General features: G+C 47.1%; 1 protein-coding gene across 8 annotated transcripts in view; it reads left to right on the top strand.

The window, feature by feature from the left end:
- The window catches only part of MYOF (myoferlin), a 176003-nt gene extending 159314 nt beyond the window's left edge, over nucleotides 1-16689 (top strand). For all 8 annotated transcript variants that reach the window (XM_070057611.1, XM_070057607.1, XM_070057609.1 and 5 more), the window contains 9 exons: nucleotides 1528-1667; nucleotides 3689-3777; nucleotides 3865-3960; nucleotides 6889-7030; nucleotides 9137-9236; nucleotides 12039-12229; nucleotides 14075-14184; nucleotides 14538-14685; nucleotides 16172-16689. In XM_070057611.1, coding sequence (XP_069913712.1) covers nucleotides 1528-1667; nucleotides 3689-3777; nucleotides 3865-3960; nucleotides 6889-7030; nucleotides 9137-9236; nucleotides 12039-12229; nucleotides 14075-14184; nucleotides 14538-14685; nucleotides 16172-16210 — 1055 coding nt within the window. In that variant the 3' untranslated portion in view covers nucleotides 16211-16689. The remainder of the gene's footprint in view (nucleotides 1-1527; nucleotides 1668-3688; nucleotides 3778-3864; nucleotides 3961-6888; nucleotides 7031-9136; nucleotides 9237-12038; nucleotides 12230-14074; nucleotides 14185-14537; nucleotides 14686-16171) is intronic.
- The last annotated feature ends 915 nt before the right edge of the window (nucleotides 16690-17604 follow it).

A 17604-nucleotide genomic window follows, 5' to 3' on the forward strand; every position in this document is an offset into this window, starting at 1 on the left:
GGATCTGGTTCTTCCCTTGGCAGGACATCCTAATACCCTGGTCTGACACACAGACAGCTAGCCACACTGTGACCATGACTGAAACAGGCTCCCTGGAGCAGGAACACTGTGCTATGCTCCCACGGTGTGGCAGGGAGGAATTCCCAGAGCAGGAGGCATGGGGCTGGTCTGCAAGGCTGCCCTCAGGAAGCTGAGCAAAGATGCATAGGAGTGCAACTCCTTCCTGAGCCTCCACTGGCCTCCTGACATTGTAGGAAACCACACTGTCTTTTTATTTAAAGAGGACTTAGTCTCCATCAGGGATGTTTAAGAAATGTCGATGCTGCAGTTAACACATGAATTTAACAAATGTGTTGAGAACAAACTGGGAAGCAATGTGGTCTACTGGCAGAGGGTACCCCAATAATCGAATAACTCCCTGCAAACAGCCAGATGTGGGCATTGTTCTGGTCCCCACTGTTACATAAGGCAACACACCCAAGACTTAGCAGCTGAAAACAACCCCTCTGTTTTGGTCACAATTTTGTGGGTCAAGAATTCAGAAAAGGCCCCACTGAGCAGTTCTGGCTTGAGGTCTCTCACATCTGGAAGCCAGGTGTCAGCTGGGGCTGCACTCATCTGAAGGCTCGGCTGGTGATGACAGCCACGGTGGCTCCTGAGAGGGCTGGCAATTAACCCTGGCTCCGAGCAGGAGCTGGTGGCCAGAACGCCCTCACAGGCCTTTGTAGCAAGTCAGGCTCTGGTCCTCAGGCTCCTCACGGGGCAGACGGTGTCCCCTAGGGTGAGTATCCCACAAGAACCAGGCAGGAGCTGCATGGTCTCTTACGCCTAGCCTTGGAAGGCACACAGTGTCCTGTCTCTGTTAGTGTTTGAATCCGTTTGCATACTCAAGGGAAAGGGCACAGGTTGCACCCCTTCATGGGAGAAGGGTCAAGGAATTTGGAGGCCACATTTTTAGACTGCCCCAGGGAGGTTGTAACATTTGAACCTCCAAATTCCAGTGGCTTGCCACTGTAGAAGTTTCTCATGCATTCAAGAGAGCTGTTCCTCCAGGTGGGTAGCCATCTTCCACACCAGGCTCTATGCACTCAGGGCCCCTCCTTCCCATAGCTCTGCTGTCCTTCAGCCCAGATCCAAGGAAGCTGTTCTCTGCATCCAGAACAGAAACACATAGAGGAGCCTGCACTGGAGGGGTTTGTGGGCAGGGGCCAGGGGTCCTACGCTGTTGCGTCCACTCAGGTTACCTTCTAGCCCAATCTGAGCCTGTGTCACCAAAGTAAATACAGGCTGCTCTCACCCTCCTGGTGTGTCCCAGTCCCTGTGCTACGGGCTCAGTTGGATCTGAGCCTGTGCGGGACAGGGATCCTGGGCCAGCGCTGTTTCTGTCAACTTTTCCTTTACAAGGCAAAGTGTGCACATAGGCAGGGCCTCTCTATTTTTTGCAAAGTTGGATGAGATTCTGCAAGTGGCTCAGGGCCACCTGGCGGAATTGTTCCTATCCCCACTTCATTGCCCTTTCCATTCCAGAAGCCAACAAAATCCTGCACCAGCACCTCGGCGCCCCTGAAGAGCGGCTTGCCCTTCACCTCCTCAGGACTCAGGGGCTGGTCCCCGAGCATGTGGAAACAAGGACGTTGCACAGCACCTTCCAGCCCAACATTTCCCAGGTAAAGCCAAGACGCAGCCCTCACCCCCGCGCCCAGGCACAGCTTTTCTTCTTTTGTCTTGCTTGAATACTTTAGGTCCGCAGAAAGTAGAAATGATATTTAAATTAGCCTCATCCCAAAGGGAATCCCTAGATCCGGAGAAGAAATTGGCTATGACTCGGAACAAACTTGAACCAGGGTCTCCCCTGTCTCTTGTCGCTGAGTCTATTTAATCTCTTCTCGGGCTGTGCTCAGCTGCCTATGAGTCCAGATATTTTGGTTAGTTCCTGAGTGTCTTTGTACTAGAAGGTAGTAGCCCCACATACTGCCAAGTAGGCATTGGTTGCCCCAACCAGTTGCCTTTCACAGACTATTCTCCACTGTAGCAAAGATTGCCTGGTATGGGAAAGTGACAAAGCATGGCCCCGCCTGGGGAGGAGGTGTTAGGAGACTACAGAGGAAGGGAGGCAGGGCCACAGCGCATAAGAAGACAGGTCACAGGTACCATGTGCATAGCAGTGGGGAAGAGGGCCACATGGGATGCAGTTCCCAAAGAACAGTTAGACATGAACAATGACAAATGTTCTGTAAAAAGCTCATTAAAATGAAAATTTCCAGAGATTTCTCTGCAGAGAACTGGATGCAGTATGTCAGTGGTAGGGCCAGGAATCTGAATTTTGTTAAGTATGTGGAGGAGTTCTATTGCAAGTAGCTAGGTACTCACAAATGCTCATCTAATGGGTGCAAATATTGTTGACCAGGACAAAAAACAAGGGACCAGTTCAACACTCAACAGTGACCACAACTAGTCTGGATTTATTAGCGTAGATTGTGTTGTCAATTTGTGCTTTTTATCCCATTCCATGTTTCCATAGCTTCTTTTCCTTATCCTTCTTCCTGTTACCAGAGAGGCCATCCCTCCTTCTCCCTCCCCTCCCACCCTCAGTCTCACAAGGAGTCTCCAGAAAGAACAGTCTCCCTGGGACTCCACCAGGGGCCCATCACCTCTGCCTCCAGCACTAGACGCAGACTGCGGTGGGGTCTTGGGAGACACCTGGACGCCTGATGTTCCACAGCACGCTTGATGTATTGTGGAGCCTTGAGCCCAGAGATTAGTTGGAAGACAGTCAGGATCATTGTGAAATATATCCCTTTTCAAGAGCTCCAGTTAATTTATTTTGATCACAATGCATTAGGAAGCCAGTCTAGTGGTTTCCTTGGCAACCTTCTAGAAGACTAGTCTGTTTTTGTCTGAAAGCAGAGTCTATAGGACATCCAAAAACAGTTTGGAGAATATAAATAGGCTTGTAGGGTTGATACCGTTTTTTTAATGGCATTCCTAGCCTATCTGGAAGAACATTCCAGTCAGGTCATGTGCCCAGTGCACAGCAGTCAAATAGGTGAGCAGGGCCTCTCAGCAAGACGGCAGCACAAGTGTCAGGCCAGGCTTTCACCCTCCCGTCCTGTGAGCCTCTACCAGCGGCAGGGAGTCTTCAACTTTTGGGAAGAGTTTTTGTCACTGTTTGAGCCCTTTTCCTTTGAAAATGACACATTTCCTTTCCTTGTAAAGGAAAACCTTATTTGATTTGTATCTTGAGTTAAATGGAAGAATTACTGAGTATCACAAAATTGGAACAAACCTCAAGAAGGCAATGTAGGCAATGTGATGTTGAATAAAGTTACAATGCGAGAGCTATTAGAAGGTAAAGGACCCAATCTGAAGTCATTGTAAAAGCGCACGCACGTGTGTGTGTGTGTGTGTGTGTGTGTGTGTTAGGGGTTGGGTTAGCGATGGGAAGCCCTCATTTCTTGAACCCCTTCAACTCTGATATAGGTAGGCAGACACAGCTGTCAGACACCCCTGGGTGTCATTGGCTGCCTAAGTGACATTGCAGATGTAAGATTAGTCTTCATGTGCTCTTTTACTCTGCCTATTACCTTCCATAGGGATCAGTAAATCAGAGAGTCTAACGAAATTGACTCATTTAAGGAATACTACCCTTCAACTAACTGCAGTCCTTTTTCATTTTTGGGTGGTTTAGGGAAAACTTCAGATGTGGGTGGATGTTTTTCCCAAGAGTTTGGGGCCACCAGGCCCTCCTTTCAACATCACACCCCGGAAAGCCAAGAAGTAAGTAATCTTGGGACCTTTTGGCACTGGGCTGGGGACTTGGCCCGGGACAAGAAGCAAACTTCCTTCAACATATGCTCCTTTCAGATACTACCTGCGAGTGATCATCTGGAACACCAAGGACGTTGTCTTGGACGAGAAGAGCATCACTGGAGAGGAAATGAGCGACATCTATGTGAAAGGGTGAGGTTAGCTCGCCAGAGCTGTCAGCCAGCCCGGGGGATACACACACCCCTCCTTCCCAAGCTGTCACTGTGGAAGGATTCGTGGTTATTGGAAGCTATTTTATCTCGTTAATGTGATCTGGAAAACAGGAGAGAATAGTTATTTATTTGAAAGGTAGAATGAGAAATAATTTAAGAGGGAGAGAAAGAGAGATCTTAAATTCACCTGTTCACTCAGGCCAGGCTGAAGCCCAGAGCTTCATGTGGGTGCAGGAACCCAAGCACTTAGGCCATCATCTGCTGCTGCCCAGGCACATTAGCAGGAAGCTGAATTGGAAGCATGGAGTAGCCAAGACTTGAACTGGCACCTGGATAGGGGATTCAGACATTCCAAACAGGGGCTACACACACCCACCCTCCCAGGGTTTCTTTTTATTCTTCTCTAATATCTCAAATAACTAGCCTTGGAAACACAAGTAGAGCTTCCAGAATTTCTTTTCCTGTGTATCTTATTGCCAACAGCCAATGTCCATGGCGTGGAGACAACACAGGCAGATTTCAAGAGTCAGTCATTCCCCTGACACTTCCTGAGTGCCTGCACCCAGTGTGTAAAGTGTCACACCTATTCATTATTCTTTTACTTGCAAATTCAATTTCAAATAGTCCCCACTGATGTTAGTCTCTTGTTATACTTTGATCATCAATGGTAAGTGCAACACAGCTGGGTGATTAAGAAGTCAAACCATCTAGGTTGGAATCTTGGTACTCCCCTGCTACCTGGGCAAGGTAATGCCCTTGCCCTTCCTCATCCGTAGGCTGGGGATAATGAGAATACTTCCTTCCCAGCGCTATCTAGAAGACTCAGCTCTTCAAAGCACTTAGGATAGTGCCTGGCAGATGGTACTGAGTGTGGGTGTCAGCTAGAATTATCACTGTTCCACATGGAGTAGGCTTGGTTCCTTGATACGAAAAAGACAGACTTGTTGAAATTTAAAATATTCATAAAGTGAGAACAAAGTTTTGCTGATGATCCCACGTGGCCCTCAATCAAAATGTTGTTAAAGACATAATTACTGTCATTTCGGTTCCCTATTAACAGGGAATGTTTCACCAAGTTCTTCATCATTCTGCTCACTTCAGGATCTCATTACCCTTCCCCAAGGAAAACTAATCCCAGCTAATTATGTATATATGCAAATTTATTTGACTATCTTAAGCATTATTTTCTAATCAAGAAAACAAACCCAAGTCAAAACTGGACTGAGAAAAACTCTTTAAGCTCAACTTAAAACACCATGAAAAAATTTGGCATTAAAATCTAAATGCTATTATGTGGAAAAAGATGGCCTGATACTATATACTTAGGGAGATTACATAGAAAGCATTTTTATATGCACACAAATATATACATACTGAGAGTATTTGTTGAACTGGTCTTAAAATGTACAAAGACTCATACTTAAATGTGAAAATATTTACAACAATAGAGAAGAGCTGCAAGGGGTGAGTAATCTAGCATAGGATGGCGATGGCTACTTTCGGGAAGGGTCAAGAGGTCAAGTCACCAAGGTCACAGCCAAGAGAATGTGAGCTCTCTTCAGGGAATTAGTTTAAAAGTTAACAATCCAAAGGAATTTTTCAACTAATTTGTCTAGTCAATTGGCAGGCAAAAAGGAAAACTATTGTAGCTGATTGATATGAACATAAATGAACACTTAAAATAGCATTTAATGTTAGCAAGTGACATTATAATCTCCTTGGTCCTTTGAGACAAAGTAACAGAGGGGGGCTTTGGAAACAGACTAACCTTAAGCACTTGTGTGAGTTAATATATCCTCTCTGAACCCCACTTTCCTCATCTGTGGAGCAGAGAAAGTTGCACAGTTGTTGGGGAGAAAAATGCATGCTAAGTACCTGGTGCGTAGCTGATGGGCCAAAGCATGAGCCGAGGATTTCCTCCTTCCCAGTCCTGATCTTCACTCTGTCCTCATGATGACAGCGAGAAGGGGCGCATCCCATTAACTCATTTTACAGATGGGACATGGGGCTCAGAGAGTTTCACAGCAGGCCTGCTTCCTACCAAGAATATCTGTCTATAGCGTTCAGACATCACTAGTTCTACAAGCTCCCCCAGGTGATTCTGATAAAATTTTAGTGCGTAGTGTTGAGAACCATGCAGGCTACCACTTTGCCAATCTAAAATCAGATGTCACCCCCCCCCCCTTTCCAAACCAGAAGTCTTCTGTGACAGCTTCCTTGCAGGCCCATTCGTTCGTTCATTCATTCAGTAGCTATTTCTTTAGCATCTGCTATGTGCCAGGCACAAGCAAAAGGAAATTTCCCCAACGTTACATTTGTTAGCTTGTTACTGAAATGAATTTTCATAGATAGGCATATGGAAATAGCAGCTTGTGCCTTCCTTGACAGTCTCATTAATATGATCACAGTAAATTTAAGAATAATAGAAAAAGGAAGCTGTAAGATTACTCGATTCGTGCCTTTTTTGTTTGCTTAAGAAAAAAATGGGAAAGGAAATGCTAAAATTTTGAGCTAACTCATATTCATTGAGCCTATCAGCAGTGATGACAGACACTAATGAGTTATAGCTATGAAGACTTAAATCATAGCTAGGAAGTTTCAACATTCCCAAAATAGAAGCTCAGTTGTTGATATTTTCCAGAAAATTTCACCTTACCTCTGTTAACTGAAGTCTAAAGGGTTTCCTGCTTTGGTTTTAAAGGAATTATATTTTATTTGGCTACAACCTTGTTGGATGCAGTAGAGTGCCTCCCTTCATAAATCACCCCCAGCTCCATAGATAACTGGAGTGTGCCCAAGAAAAGTGCATTCATTCTCCTGCTCTTCGCTCCCCTAATCACTGCACAATTTTGCGGCTAGATTACTTGTCAATCACGTGAAGCTAAGTCTGTGTGCCTCTGCTTTCCAGCTGGATTCCTGGCAATGAAGAAAACAAACAGAAAACAGATGTCCATTACAGGTCCTTGGATGGCGAAGGGAATTTTAACTGGAGATTCGTTTTCCCCTTTGACTACCTCCCAGCCGAACAACTCTGTATTGTTGCTAAAAAAGTGAGCTCTGAAGTATGCCAGTGGGAAGTGGATGCCATGGGTCTCCTTAACTCAAGCTCTTAATGTGTTGGAGCTGCCCAAGATTTGGGGGCATCACTGAGTCCAGCTCCCTCTTGGGTAGGGATGGACAACCTAAGACCTGAAGAGGTGTACGTACTTGCCCAGGGTCCCACAGCTATGCAGGTATTTGTGTCATTAGGAAGGATAAGGAATGCCTTGACATGATAGCAGCGAAAGTTGTCAGTGCCTACAACCCCTCAAGTGTGTTTCTTATGTGATGGGAGACCAGTTTCTTCCCATGATGGGCAAAAACCAAGCAAAGGCCAAATATCCAAGTGCAGGAAACGTCCCTTTGCCTTTCTTGGTAAACCTCAGCATTCGGAAGCACTTCGATGACAGCTTGTGGCCCCTGCGGTCTTAATTAGTAAGACTTTCAGTTGTAGAATTCACCTCAAACTGGTGTATACCCCCAGAAAAGCAAGCAAACAAAAGTACTGGTTCCCAGTCCAGGGTTGGCTGGCCTTAGGGACATCAGGACCCCACGGGGAAGTGATATCTTCAGAAACTGGCATCCCTCTCCCCACCCCGGCTCTGCTTCCTTTCTGTGCTTTATGCCACGTGGGCTCTTCCCTGGTGGCAGCAGGACCAGCTGCCAGCAGCCCCAGCTCACATCCTGTCCTCTCAGCAGAAAGAGGCAGCAAAGCCCCAGTGGGAGCAACCAGGGTTCTGGGATTGGGCTTCAGTGTCACTGCCTATTTAGGGACATGTGCCTGTCCCATAAGCAACTGCTACTGCCCAGGGATGAGGCGCTCTGATTGGCCAGGCTCTGGGCGTTGTAGTCAGCTCCTCCAAAATCGCACAGATTGGGGAGGTGGAGTCCCCCAAGGAAAATCTGGGTGCATCCCTCTGAAAAGGGATCTGGGGAGACACTAACTGGTGTCTTTGAAGGTCCCCATCCCATTACTCCCTCCCACAAACCATCAGCTTCCCCCCGCTCTGCCTGGCACCTCCCCTCCCATTCCTGCCCTGTGTCCCATCAGGCCCAGCCCGATGAAAAGCAAGCACTTTGCCCAGGCTGTGTGGCATGAAAGCCTTCGAAGGGGATTTTCGAGAGGCACAGAGTAGCAGTGTGACATCAAATCACACACACTCTCAGAGGGGCGGCAGATGGAGGAGGGACTTGGGGTCAGATAGGCTGTTAGGTGAAGTCACCTTTTCGGTTCACCTGCATCGAGGCTGGTGCTCCCCCAAGCACCGTGGGGTGGTACTTGGCAAATGACCCCACAAAGGACTGTCAGGCAGAGCCAGACAATGACAGAGGGGCTTCCTAGTCCCTCAGAGTCAAGGCCTATGACCCACAAAAGAGAATATTCCTGGAATGTGAGAACCAAGAAATACAATGATCTGCCTTCAGTTTCGTGAGTGAGTGAAGGAATTCCCCCTCTGCGAGGGCCTGAGGAACGTAGCTATGGTGGGCTGCAGAGGTGGAGACCTGAGGTGAGAAATCCGAGGACCATTCCTGCTCCTCCCCCCACCTACCTCTAGCACGAGGAACCTGAGGGCCTCAGGAGATCACGAGATGGAAAAGCCCACCGTCTGTTTTTGAAAGCCAACAATGTCAGGATGCTTTAAACCTGCACTGAGAAAAGTGTGGCGTTCGGACCCCAGTCCCCTCACCCACCAGAACCCCGGAGGGCGGGTGGAAGGATGCTGAGCAGAGGTAACGCTCGGTGGGTGGCGCCGTGTGCTGCCCTGGGATGCCTGGCTTTAGGAGGGCAACCTAAGTTGGCCATGGTGGTCTCAGTGGGGAAACTCATCTCTGCCCAGCCCCCCAGGGTGGCAGCAGGAAGTCACACCACTAGGAAGTCACACTGATAGGAACGTGGCAGACCAGCTTCTGTTTGGGAACTTCCTCAGACATCCTCTTTGTCACCCAGCTGGTGGCCTTGAGATTTCCTGGGGAGGCAGATGGAGTGGGAGGATGGGGCCCAAGGGAGTGCAAAGGAAAAAAAGAGCCTGGGCCTTATGCTGTCCCAAGGGGCCACAGGTGAGGGGTTCTGCGCACAGCAAGCAGGGTCATTTGCTTTGTCCTGTCTCTTGTTCCAGGAGCATTTCTGGAGTATTGACCAAACAGAATTTCGAGTTCCACCCCGACTGATCATTCAGATATGGGACAACGACAAGTTTTCTCTGGATGACTACTTGGGTAGGCCTTCCAGTTGGATGCTTTTTGCTAAGAAATTGTGCTTAGAATTGGTGAAGTCAAGGAAAACGTAGAAGTAATTACTTACATGTCCAGTATTTGTCAGTAAAGGGGTGGGGGTGCGTCCCCTGCCCCCTGTCCTCTGGGCCATGCAGTTTCTCGGAGGACGTTACCGTGTCTGCCCAGGTGGGCTCTCGTGGAGGACCTTACATCCGCCCCTGTCTCTCTAGGGAGACAGATCCTGTTCTTGATGCTTGCTTCCACTTCCAAGCTACCCACTTCTCTCTTCTCAGAAGAGGCTCTCAGGAGTGAACAAGGGCGCCCACCTCATTGTGCTGCTCAAGGCGTTCATTCTGGGCACCTTTTCTGGGGGCCCTCCCTCTCCTGGCTCTCTCCTGCCCCACTGTTTAAGGACAGGCCTTCCCTGAGGTTCTTGGTCCACTCCCCCCTCAGCTGAAGCTTTCTCTTCCAGTCTTCACCTAAACCAGGACATGTACCTGACATCTCACAGTGCCTTCCCCATGGCCATAAGAAACCATCACAAAGATAATTCCCAATTCTCAGATGAAACTGCACTTCCTCTACACGGCTGACACTTAAGTTTACCTTAACTGAAATCAAACTCAGCATTTCTTCCATGACCTCATACCTGCTCTCCTCATGAACTTCTTTCGTTATTATTTGAACGAGAGACAGACAGACATAGAGATCAATCTTCCATCCACTGATTTAGTTGCCAGTTGCCTGCAATAGCTGGGGCTGGGCCAGGCCAAAGCCAAGAGCCAAGAATTCCATCCATGTCTCTCGGGAGGGTGGCAGGGACCCAGTGACGTGAGCCATCACCTGCTGCCTCCCAGGATGCATTAGCAAGAAGGTAGAATTGGGAGCAGAGCTGGGATTTGAACCCAGGCACTCAGATACGGGATGCAGGCATCCCGAGCAGCATCTTAATTGTGCCAAATGCCCACCCTTCTTCGTGAACTTCTTCCCCTAATCGGTTCCTCCCTTCTCAGCCACCCAAGTGAGTGCATCCGAGTCCTCTGTGGTTCCTCCTCTCTTTCCTCGATGTCCTGACAGCCACCCAGTTCCAGCGATGTAACTCACTTCATCACACACACACACACACACACACACACACGTTGTCTGAGTTCTGATCTCTGCCACTTGCCACTGCAGAGCTCATTTTCCGTGAGCCGATGGTTGCAGTAGCCCTGGCTCATCTCCCTGCTTCTGTCTCGCCTCGCAGAGGAAATCCCACCACCGTCTAGGTCTTATTTATACTTCCACCTCTCACAATACCTAATGCAATGGCTTTCCATAGTTGGTACTGAAGAAGACTAGAAGAGGGGGGGACGTGGACCCCCAGTGTGTTAGGCAGCCACTTAGGATGCCTGCCTCCCATATTAGTGTGCTGATTCAAGTCCTAGCTACTCTGCACTTCCCAATTCAGCTGCCTACTAAGGAGCCTGGAAAAACAGCAGACAATGACCCAAGAAGTTGGGTCTTTGCCATGCAACCTAGATAGAATTCCTGGATGGAGTTCCTGGCTCCAGGCTTCTGTATGACCCAGCCCTGGCTGTTGCAGGCATTGGAGGAGTGAACCAGTGGATGGAAGATATCTGTGGGTCTCCCCCTCTGTCACTCTGCCTTTAAAACAAAGACCAACTTAATCTTTAAAAAAAAACTACAGTGGAACCAACCAGTGAGTATGCTCACTTATTAAGCATGTAGGTCACTGAATTGCATAATAGTAGAGGGTTTTCTCAAATAGCCTGATGGCAAATAAGATGACTGTACAGTGTGTGTGGCTTTAAAAGGGGGAGAAAAGCATCAGGCAGCTTCATGGGGAGTGAACACCATTGCCTGTGCTTGCATAAACTGCGACAGCAGTGGTGTCACTCAGTGATCGAATCTTACAGGACTGCTGTATTCATGTGGTCCATCATTGTGTGTAGTTCAAAGTGGCGACTGAACACATCACTGAAGGAGAGGCAAGACGAAAGCAGGCACAGGCTCACGAAGGGCTAAGGTAAAACGATGGCTGATGGGTCCGTGTGAAGGGCGGTTTGGGAGGCTGACAGTTCAAGAGAAGCCGCCTCCCTTTCGCCACCACTGTTGGAGACCACACTCTCGTCCCACACCGCAGATGCCACTTCCTTAAGGAAAAGGCTCCCAGGATTCCCCAACCTAAAAGACATTTTCACTCATTGTGAAGCTACACGAAGGAGCTCATTCCTCACCCACAGCAGAGAGAAGTGCTTCCCCAGACAGCCTGGCTGTGGCTAGGATTCTTGGTTCCCAGAGGGGGTTTTCTGAGGGGTGCTTATGTTCCTTTTCAAGCTTCCATTTCAGAGGCTACACTAGAAGAGACTTGAATGTTCCATGATCTTCCCATGTTCCAAGCACCAGTTGTCTTTACCCAAAGCCAAATGACCTCTCTGCTCAGGGCAGCTCACAACCAAAATGAGCAAACTTCAAATCCAAGGGCCCTGAGATTAGAGGAAACTTTGTAGACGTTTAATTACACGGAGTTGATAGAAGAGCTCTGTTTATGCTCATGTCTTTGAGAAAGAAAACATGTAGTTCTCTGTGAGATGCTAAGCAGTAGACAGCTATTTCTTCTGCCATTTTCCATCCTTTCTGGAAAGAATTTTCAATGTCTACCAGGGTCGCTTTCTCTTAACTCACCCTCACCTGTTCAGAATCACTGTCTGCCTCTGCTCTGACCAGAACATTCTGTTCTCTTGTGAACAATGGCTGATCCACTCGACGCTTATCTGGACTTAATCTTGTTTCCTTGGCTAGGTTTCCTGGAACTTGATTTGCATCACACGATAATTCCAGCAAAATCATCAGAGAAATGCAATTTGGACATGATTCCAGACCTCAACACCATGAACCCCCTCAAAGCTAAGACCGCCTCACTCTTTGAACAGAAGTCCATGAAAGGATGGTGGCCGTGCTACGCAGATAAAGATGGCTGCCGCGTGATGGCTGTATGAGTAGTTTCTGGTTGGGGAGGGGTTATTCCTTTTATCATTTAGATGTTGCTTTTATCAATAGATGTATTTCAAATTAGATAAGGATGTGTTAAATTGGCTAGAACAATTTGTACCTGGGGTTACAAAGGAAGGTGGGAGAGGCCATGAGCATGTGTTTGGAACTGAGGCAGATGAGGAGGTTGGACATCAAAACGTAGAGCCCAAGTGGTTTCCTTGGGTTTCTTCAGGACACTCCTCCACCAGCAAGGGTAATTTATGCTGAGCTGCTTGTGCAGTTTGGCACAGCAAGAGGAACTTCAAATTTGCGCTTTTCTCATTAAAAAAAAAGAGGGGGAGGGTGGAGGGATGCTGCTAGCTTACAGCAAGTTTGGGGAATTCAAGATAGGTTTTGCCATAGGAACAGCAGTGCAGGCCTTACACTGCAGGCAATGACAAGAAGACTACGTAATCATGATGCATCGTGAACAGCTAGCATTTGTCATTATTAGTTATAAACTGGGTAATGTGCTAAATAAGTCCCTTATATCCACAATCTAATTTTCCAAAACAGCTTTGATATATACTTTTCATAAAATTAACTGCACCAATTTAAAGTGCACAAGTCAATGAATTTTGAAAGAGGGGTTGAATGAAACCATCACCAAATCAAGACCCAGAACCTTCTAATTATCCCCAAAATTCCATTGGGTCCCCTCCAGTCCACCACTCCTAACTTCCCTTGCCCCAGGAAGCCACTGATCTGCTTTCTGTCACTATCAATTCATTTCACGTAGCCTTATTTAACGATGACTCCATGCACATTATTTGCAATTCAGCAAACAGGCCTGGAGGGACCAAGCAACTTGTCAAAGTCAGGTCCCCAGCTTTGCCTGGCTTGTAAGTGGAGGGTTCCTCGGAGCTCCACTACCTGAGCGTCAGTGACAGAGCTGCTCCCGTTGTTGGTGAACTAGTGGGCTTCCCCATGTCCTAGAAAGTCCTACAACCTCAGTGAAGCCTGCCTGAAAAATTCGGCACATTATACACCTCTTTCAGCCTCAATGTCCTCATCTACACATGAGGACAAAATAGAACCTTTTCAAGGTTGCCATGAGCGTTTCATAAGCTTATCCACATAGAAGGCTCATGCATCACTTGGGAACCCGACAGTGGGGAGGCAGAATTCATTCATTCATTGACTCAGCTAATATACAAGGGTATGTCACAGAGTTCATGGAAAAATGAAACTAAAAGATATGTTTGAGTTTCAAAATGTTTTGTACCATATAAATTTTTCATAAGCATTTGAAGGCTCCCTCCCCCATATGCATGGGTTTCAATTTTTGGCATCACAATAAACTGTTCTTTTAATTCCATTTTCCACAAACTTTTTGAAGTACCCCTCCAACCATGGAAAGCCTACTAAGTGCAAGTAGGGCAGTGATAGGAAGCATGGAGGGACTTGGCCCTGGCCCCTTGGAGCCTACAGTTAATGCTTCATGAATGTTGGCCATTGTGAGTCACAGTATTCGGGTTAGTCTGGCCCAAGTAGTTACAAAGCAAGGTGTGTGAACCGGCAAGGAGATGGATGTGAAAAAGTCAGAATGACAGGCTGCAGAGGGGGAAAAAAGCGAGCAAGCAGGGAGGAGGGAAAGCAATTTGTTCTCTGGGTCTCCCACATGGAGCCAGTTCAGAAACACATGGAGGAGGAAATGTGATGAAATCTCTGGAGGAAAATTTAAGGCAATCTAAGGATTGTTTTACAAGAATAAAAATCATTGCTCAGGGAATACCCCTTGGGTTGAAGTAAAAATATTTGTGAAACGTGATGTCATGTGTTTAACCTGTTCTGCTTTACTGAAGGGGAAAGTGGAGATGACATTGGAGGTCCTCAACGAGAAGGAGGCCGACGAGAGGCCAGCCGGGAAGGGGCGGGATGAACCCAACATGAACCCCAAGCTGGACCCACCAAAGTGAGAGGCCCTCTTTGTTCTCAGTCTGTAAACACCTGTGGTCTGAAAGGGCTCCTTCCAGTCGGCTTAATGAAGTGGATTAGCTGTTGTCCATCTAATTTTGTACTTAATAGTGGGGGTGAGGGGTGGAGAGACTGGCGATCTGGCTTCCTTTGAACCGCTCTCCTTTCCCTGCAAACCCAAGTGCAAGTTGCCTTTGGCGTGTTAGGAAGCTGTCATGGGTTAAGGAGCCCTCCCCAGCCAACCAAGGGCAATACTACGCTGCCTTGATTTCATCAGTGTTATGAACTCTTCCTCAAATCACTCCTTATTTGTTCAGTCGGGTAGGTAATAGCGCTTTACGTCTCTTACAGCCGACCAGAAACTTCCTTCCTCTGGTTCACCAACCCATGTAAGACCATGAAGTTCATCGTGTGGCGCCGATTCAAGTGGGTCATCATCGGCCTGCTCTTCCTGCTCATCCTGCTGCTCTTCGTGGCTGTGCTCCTGTACTCCCTACCGGTGGGTCGCCCAGGCTGCTGGTGTTGACTGTGCACGTGTGTGTGTGTGTGTGTGTGTGTGTATGAGAGAGAACACAGCCATCATCTAACTTGGTCCTTGCCTTCATGGTCATGCAGGGAATGACCCATTGGCAGCTGTGATAGTGCAATGCTTTGACTTCTGGAAAAGATCATGTGACATGTCCCGTGATTAGAATTGCATTTTTAGGGTTTCACCAAGTACAGACTGAACTTTATAGTCTGGAAAAATGTGTGGTTTCAGGAATTCTAGAAGAAACCACTCAGACCCTTATCAAGGACTATCTAGACCATCGTCAGTGTTTCCAACTGATCTTCCTGCCTACAAAATTTCCTGTTCCAAACCATCCTTGCAGTCCTAACACCTTGTTCTAGCCTTCAAGGATCTCCAAGTCTGGGCCTGTCATGGGTCTCCACAAACCCCTGGACTCTGCCCAAACTAGAGAGTTGATCCTCACCCACCTCTTCCCAAGCTCTTACTGCCCTTGCCTGTCTAGATGCCTTTGCCAATATTCCTTGGCCCAAATTTTATCAAAATCTTACTCTAAAATCCATGTCATGTATAACCTCCTCTTAAATTTCCCTCCGTCATCTCCGTTATAAACAGTAATCCAATCAGAAGATTTGGCAGTAGCATCAGGGAATTTATTCAGCATCTACTCTGTGCTAGGAATTAGGATAGAGAGGTGACAAAGGCACAGTCTGCTTGTGAGCAAGCAGTTCCTAGGGTAGGAAGAAACAGGCCTAAGGATAAGCACATCACTACGGGAGGCAGGTTGTTGGAGAAATATGGACAGATGACATCTAGAGCCCATTCCTGAGGATGGGTCCACCAAGGACGAGGCACTGAAGCTCAGTTTTCTGAGTAGAGAAAGGCTAGAACAGCCAGAAAAACCACAGGAAGCAAGGTGGGCGGGTGCCGACCTGCACAGGGGCATTCCAAAGCTCCTACGCCAATCCATGTTACCAATAATATAGGAAATTGTGTAGTTAGTAGCATAATCACAGGACCGCAGGAGAGAAGTTTTATGTCAATTTGTCCTCAGTGTAACACCTGCAGACTGTTGACCACGAGTATATGCACACTACTTTCTACTTGGAGGGCACTGCCATCTGCCTTGACCACTTAAAAACCCTCATGGGTGTTTATTTTTCCTGATTCAGAGTACGTTGATGCAAACCAATAGTTCATCATTCAGGGGGAGGCTTTTGCACTCCCCTCCCCCCACCCAAGGACATTTGGCAATGTCTGGAGACATTTTGGTTGCTCAGTAACTGGGCGGAGGGGTGTTACTGGCACTCAGTAGGTAGAGGCTACAGTGGACAGGTAGAGGCCAGGGACAGGCCACACTTCACATTCTGCAGTGTGTGGGCGGGACCTCCCCCAACAAGACCCATCCCATCCTAAATGCCAGTAGTGCCCGGATTGAGCAATCCTGACCTAAATGCTGTTGCTGTTCCCTTTTCAGAACTACCTGTCAATGAAGATCGTGAAGCCAAATGTCTAATGCAGGCAAAGGCTTCTTGTCAAGAGTCGCCCAGCAGGGAAGGTGCCCTGCCTCCTTCTGTGGACCAGAATCGAGCTTGATTTTGTCTGTGTGAGACTGTAGCCCATCAGTTCCCAAGGCTCTAGATCCTGGAACATTGCGCCAACAAGTGACATTTTTACCTTGCTGCCTTCTGAAGTATTGAAAGTTTTACTTTCTAAAGTTTGAACCATAGTTTTTGGAATATTTTCCAAGGTGGCTGGTTCCATTTAAAAAGTCTTTTTATGGTTCTGTAACTCAAAGTATAACTTGAATATTGCTCTATTTTAATATCATATACTTGTTATTTGTAATCAAGGAAAAGAATTGTGTATGACAAAACAGAATAGCTGGAGTTATTTATGCCTGCAAGCATTTTTATATTTTATATGGATAAACATCCTGAGATCTATTCCACCTCTGAGATGAATGCAAATACAGATGTTTCACCTTTTACATAACTGTTGTATTGTGGGCCTGTTCTTATGTGTACTAACCCATGTAATCCTTAAGGCAGCCCTATAAACATAGATAACATTATTAACCCCATTTTACAGTTGAAAAAATTAAGGCAAAAAGGTTAAGAACCTTGCCAAAGGTTTAAATCTGAACCCAGATAGTCTGGGTGCTTTGTTTTTTTAAACTTTTCTTAACTGTGGCTCTGCACCAGCAGCAGGAGGTCTGTCTAGAGGAACAGAAAGCTGAGCTGGTCTGACAGTGAGGGACAGCACCAACGCCATGAGTCCAGGCCGACAGCAAAGACCGTTAACATGTTTTCTAGGACATGAGAGAACACTGTTCTGTTAATATATAAGAGGTCATGGTGAGATCAAGTAAACAGTTCTACCCAAACAGTAACTAGAACTGAGGGGAACAAGAAATGGCTTGGATAAAATTCTGTCACAAAAATGATTGTGTTGAAATTATTGCTGCACTGTTTCACACTTTAAGTATTTTGATTCCTCAACATAAAAAATGTCAGTAGCTAAATGGAATCACACGTGCCAAATGTCTTCAGCACATCCAACACCCAGGAGGCACTCAAACACGTGAGCTTTAGGTATTGCATTAGACTAAAGAAGGATGTTCTAGTTCTAAAAGCAGAACCAAGACTAGATTCTTTCCCTACCAACCAGGGGAACCTTCCTGCAGGAAACAGAATCACTAGACAGGCGGAAAGCAAAATAGAAGGTGTCTGCTACCTTCTCAGTACCCATAGGGAAAGAAGGAGGATCCCAAGTTCAAGGGGCAGGAAAAGAGGTCCCCTCTTGCCCCTCGAGGCCCTCCTGTGCCAACTGACTGGTATGTGTGAGGCGGTAGCAGGGACACTCGCACTACTCCAATGGAATGGAGGGCATACGTCCTGGTGGTTGTTT

Source organism: Oryctolagus cuniculus, chromosome 15 (assembly GCF_964237555.1).
Source record: "Oryctolagus cuniculus chromosome 15, mOryCun1.1, whole genome shotgun sequence".
In the NCBI taxonomy this organism is placed as follows: domain Eukaryota; kingdom Metazoa; phylum Chordata; class Mammalia; order Lagomorpha; family Leporidae; genus Oryctolagus; species Oryctolagus cuniculus.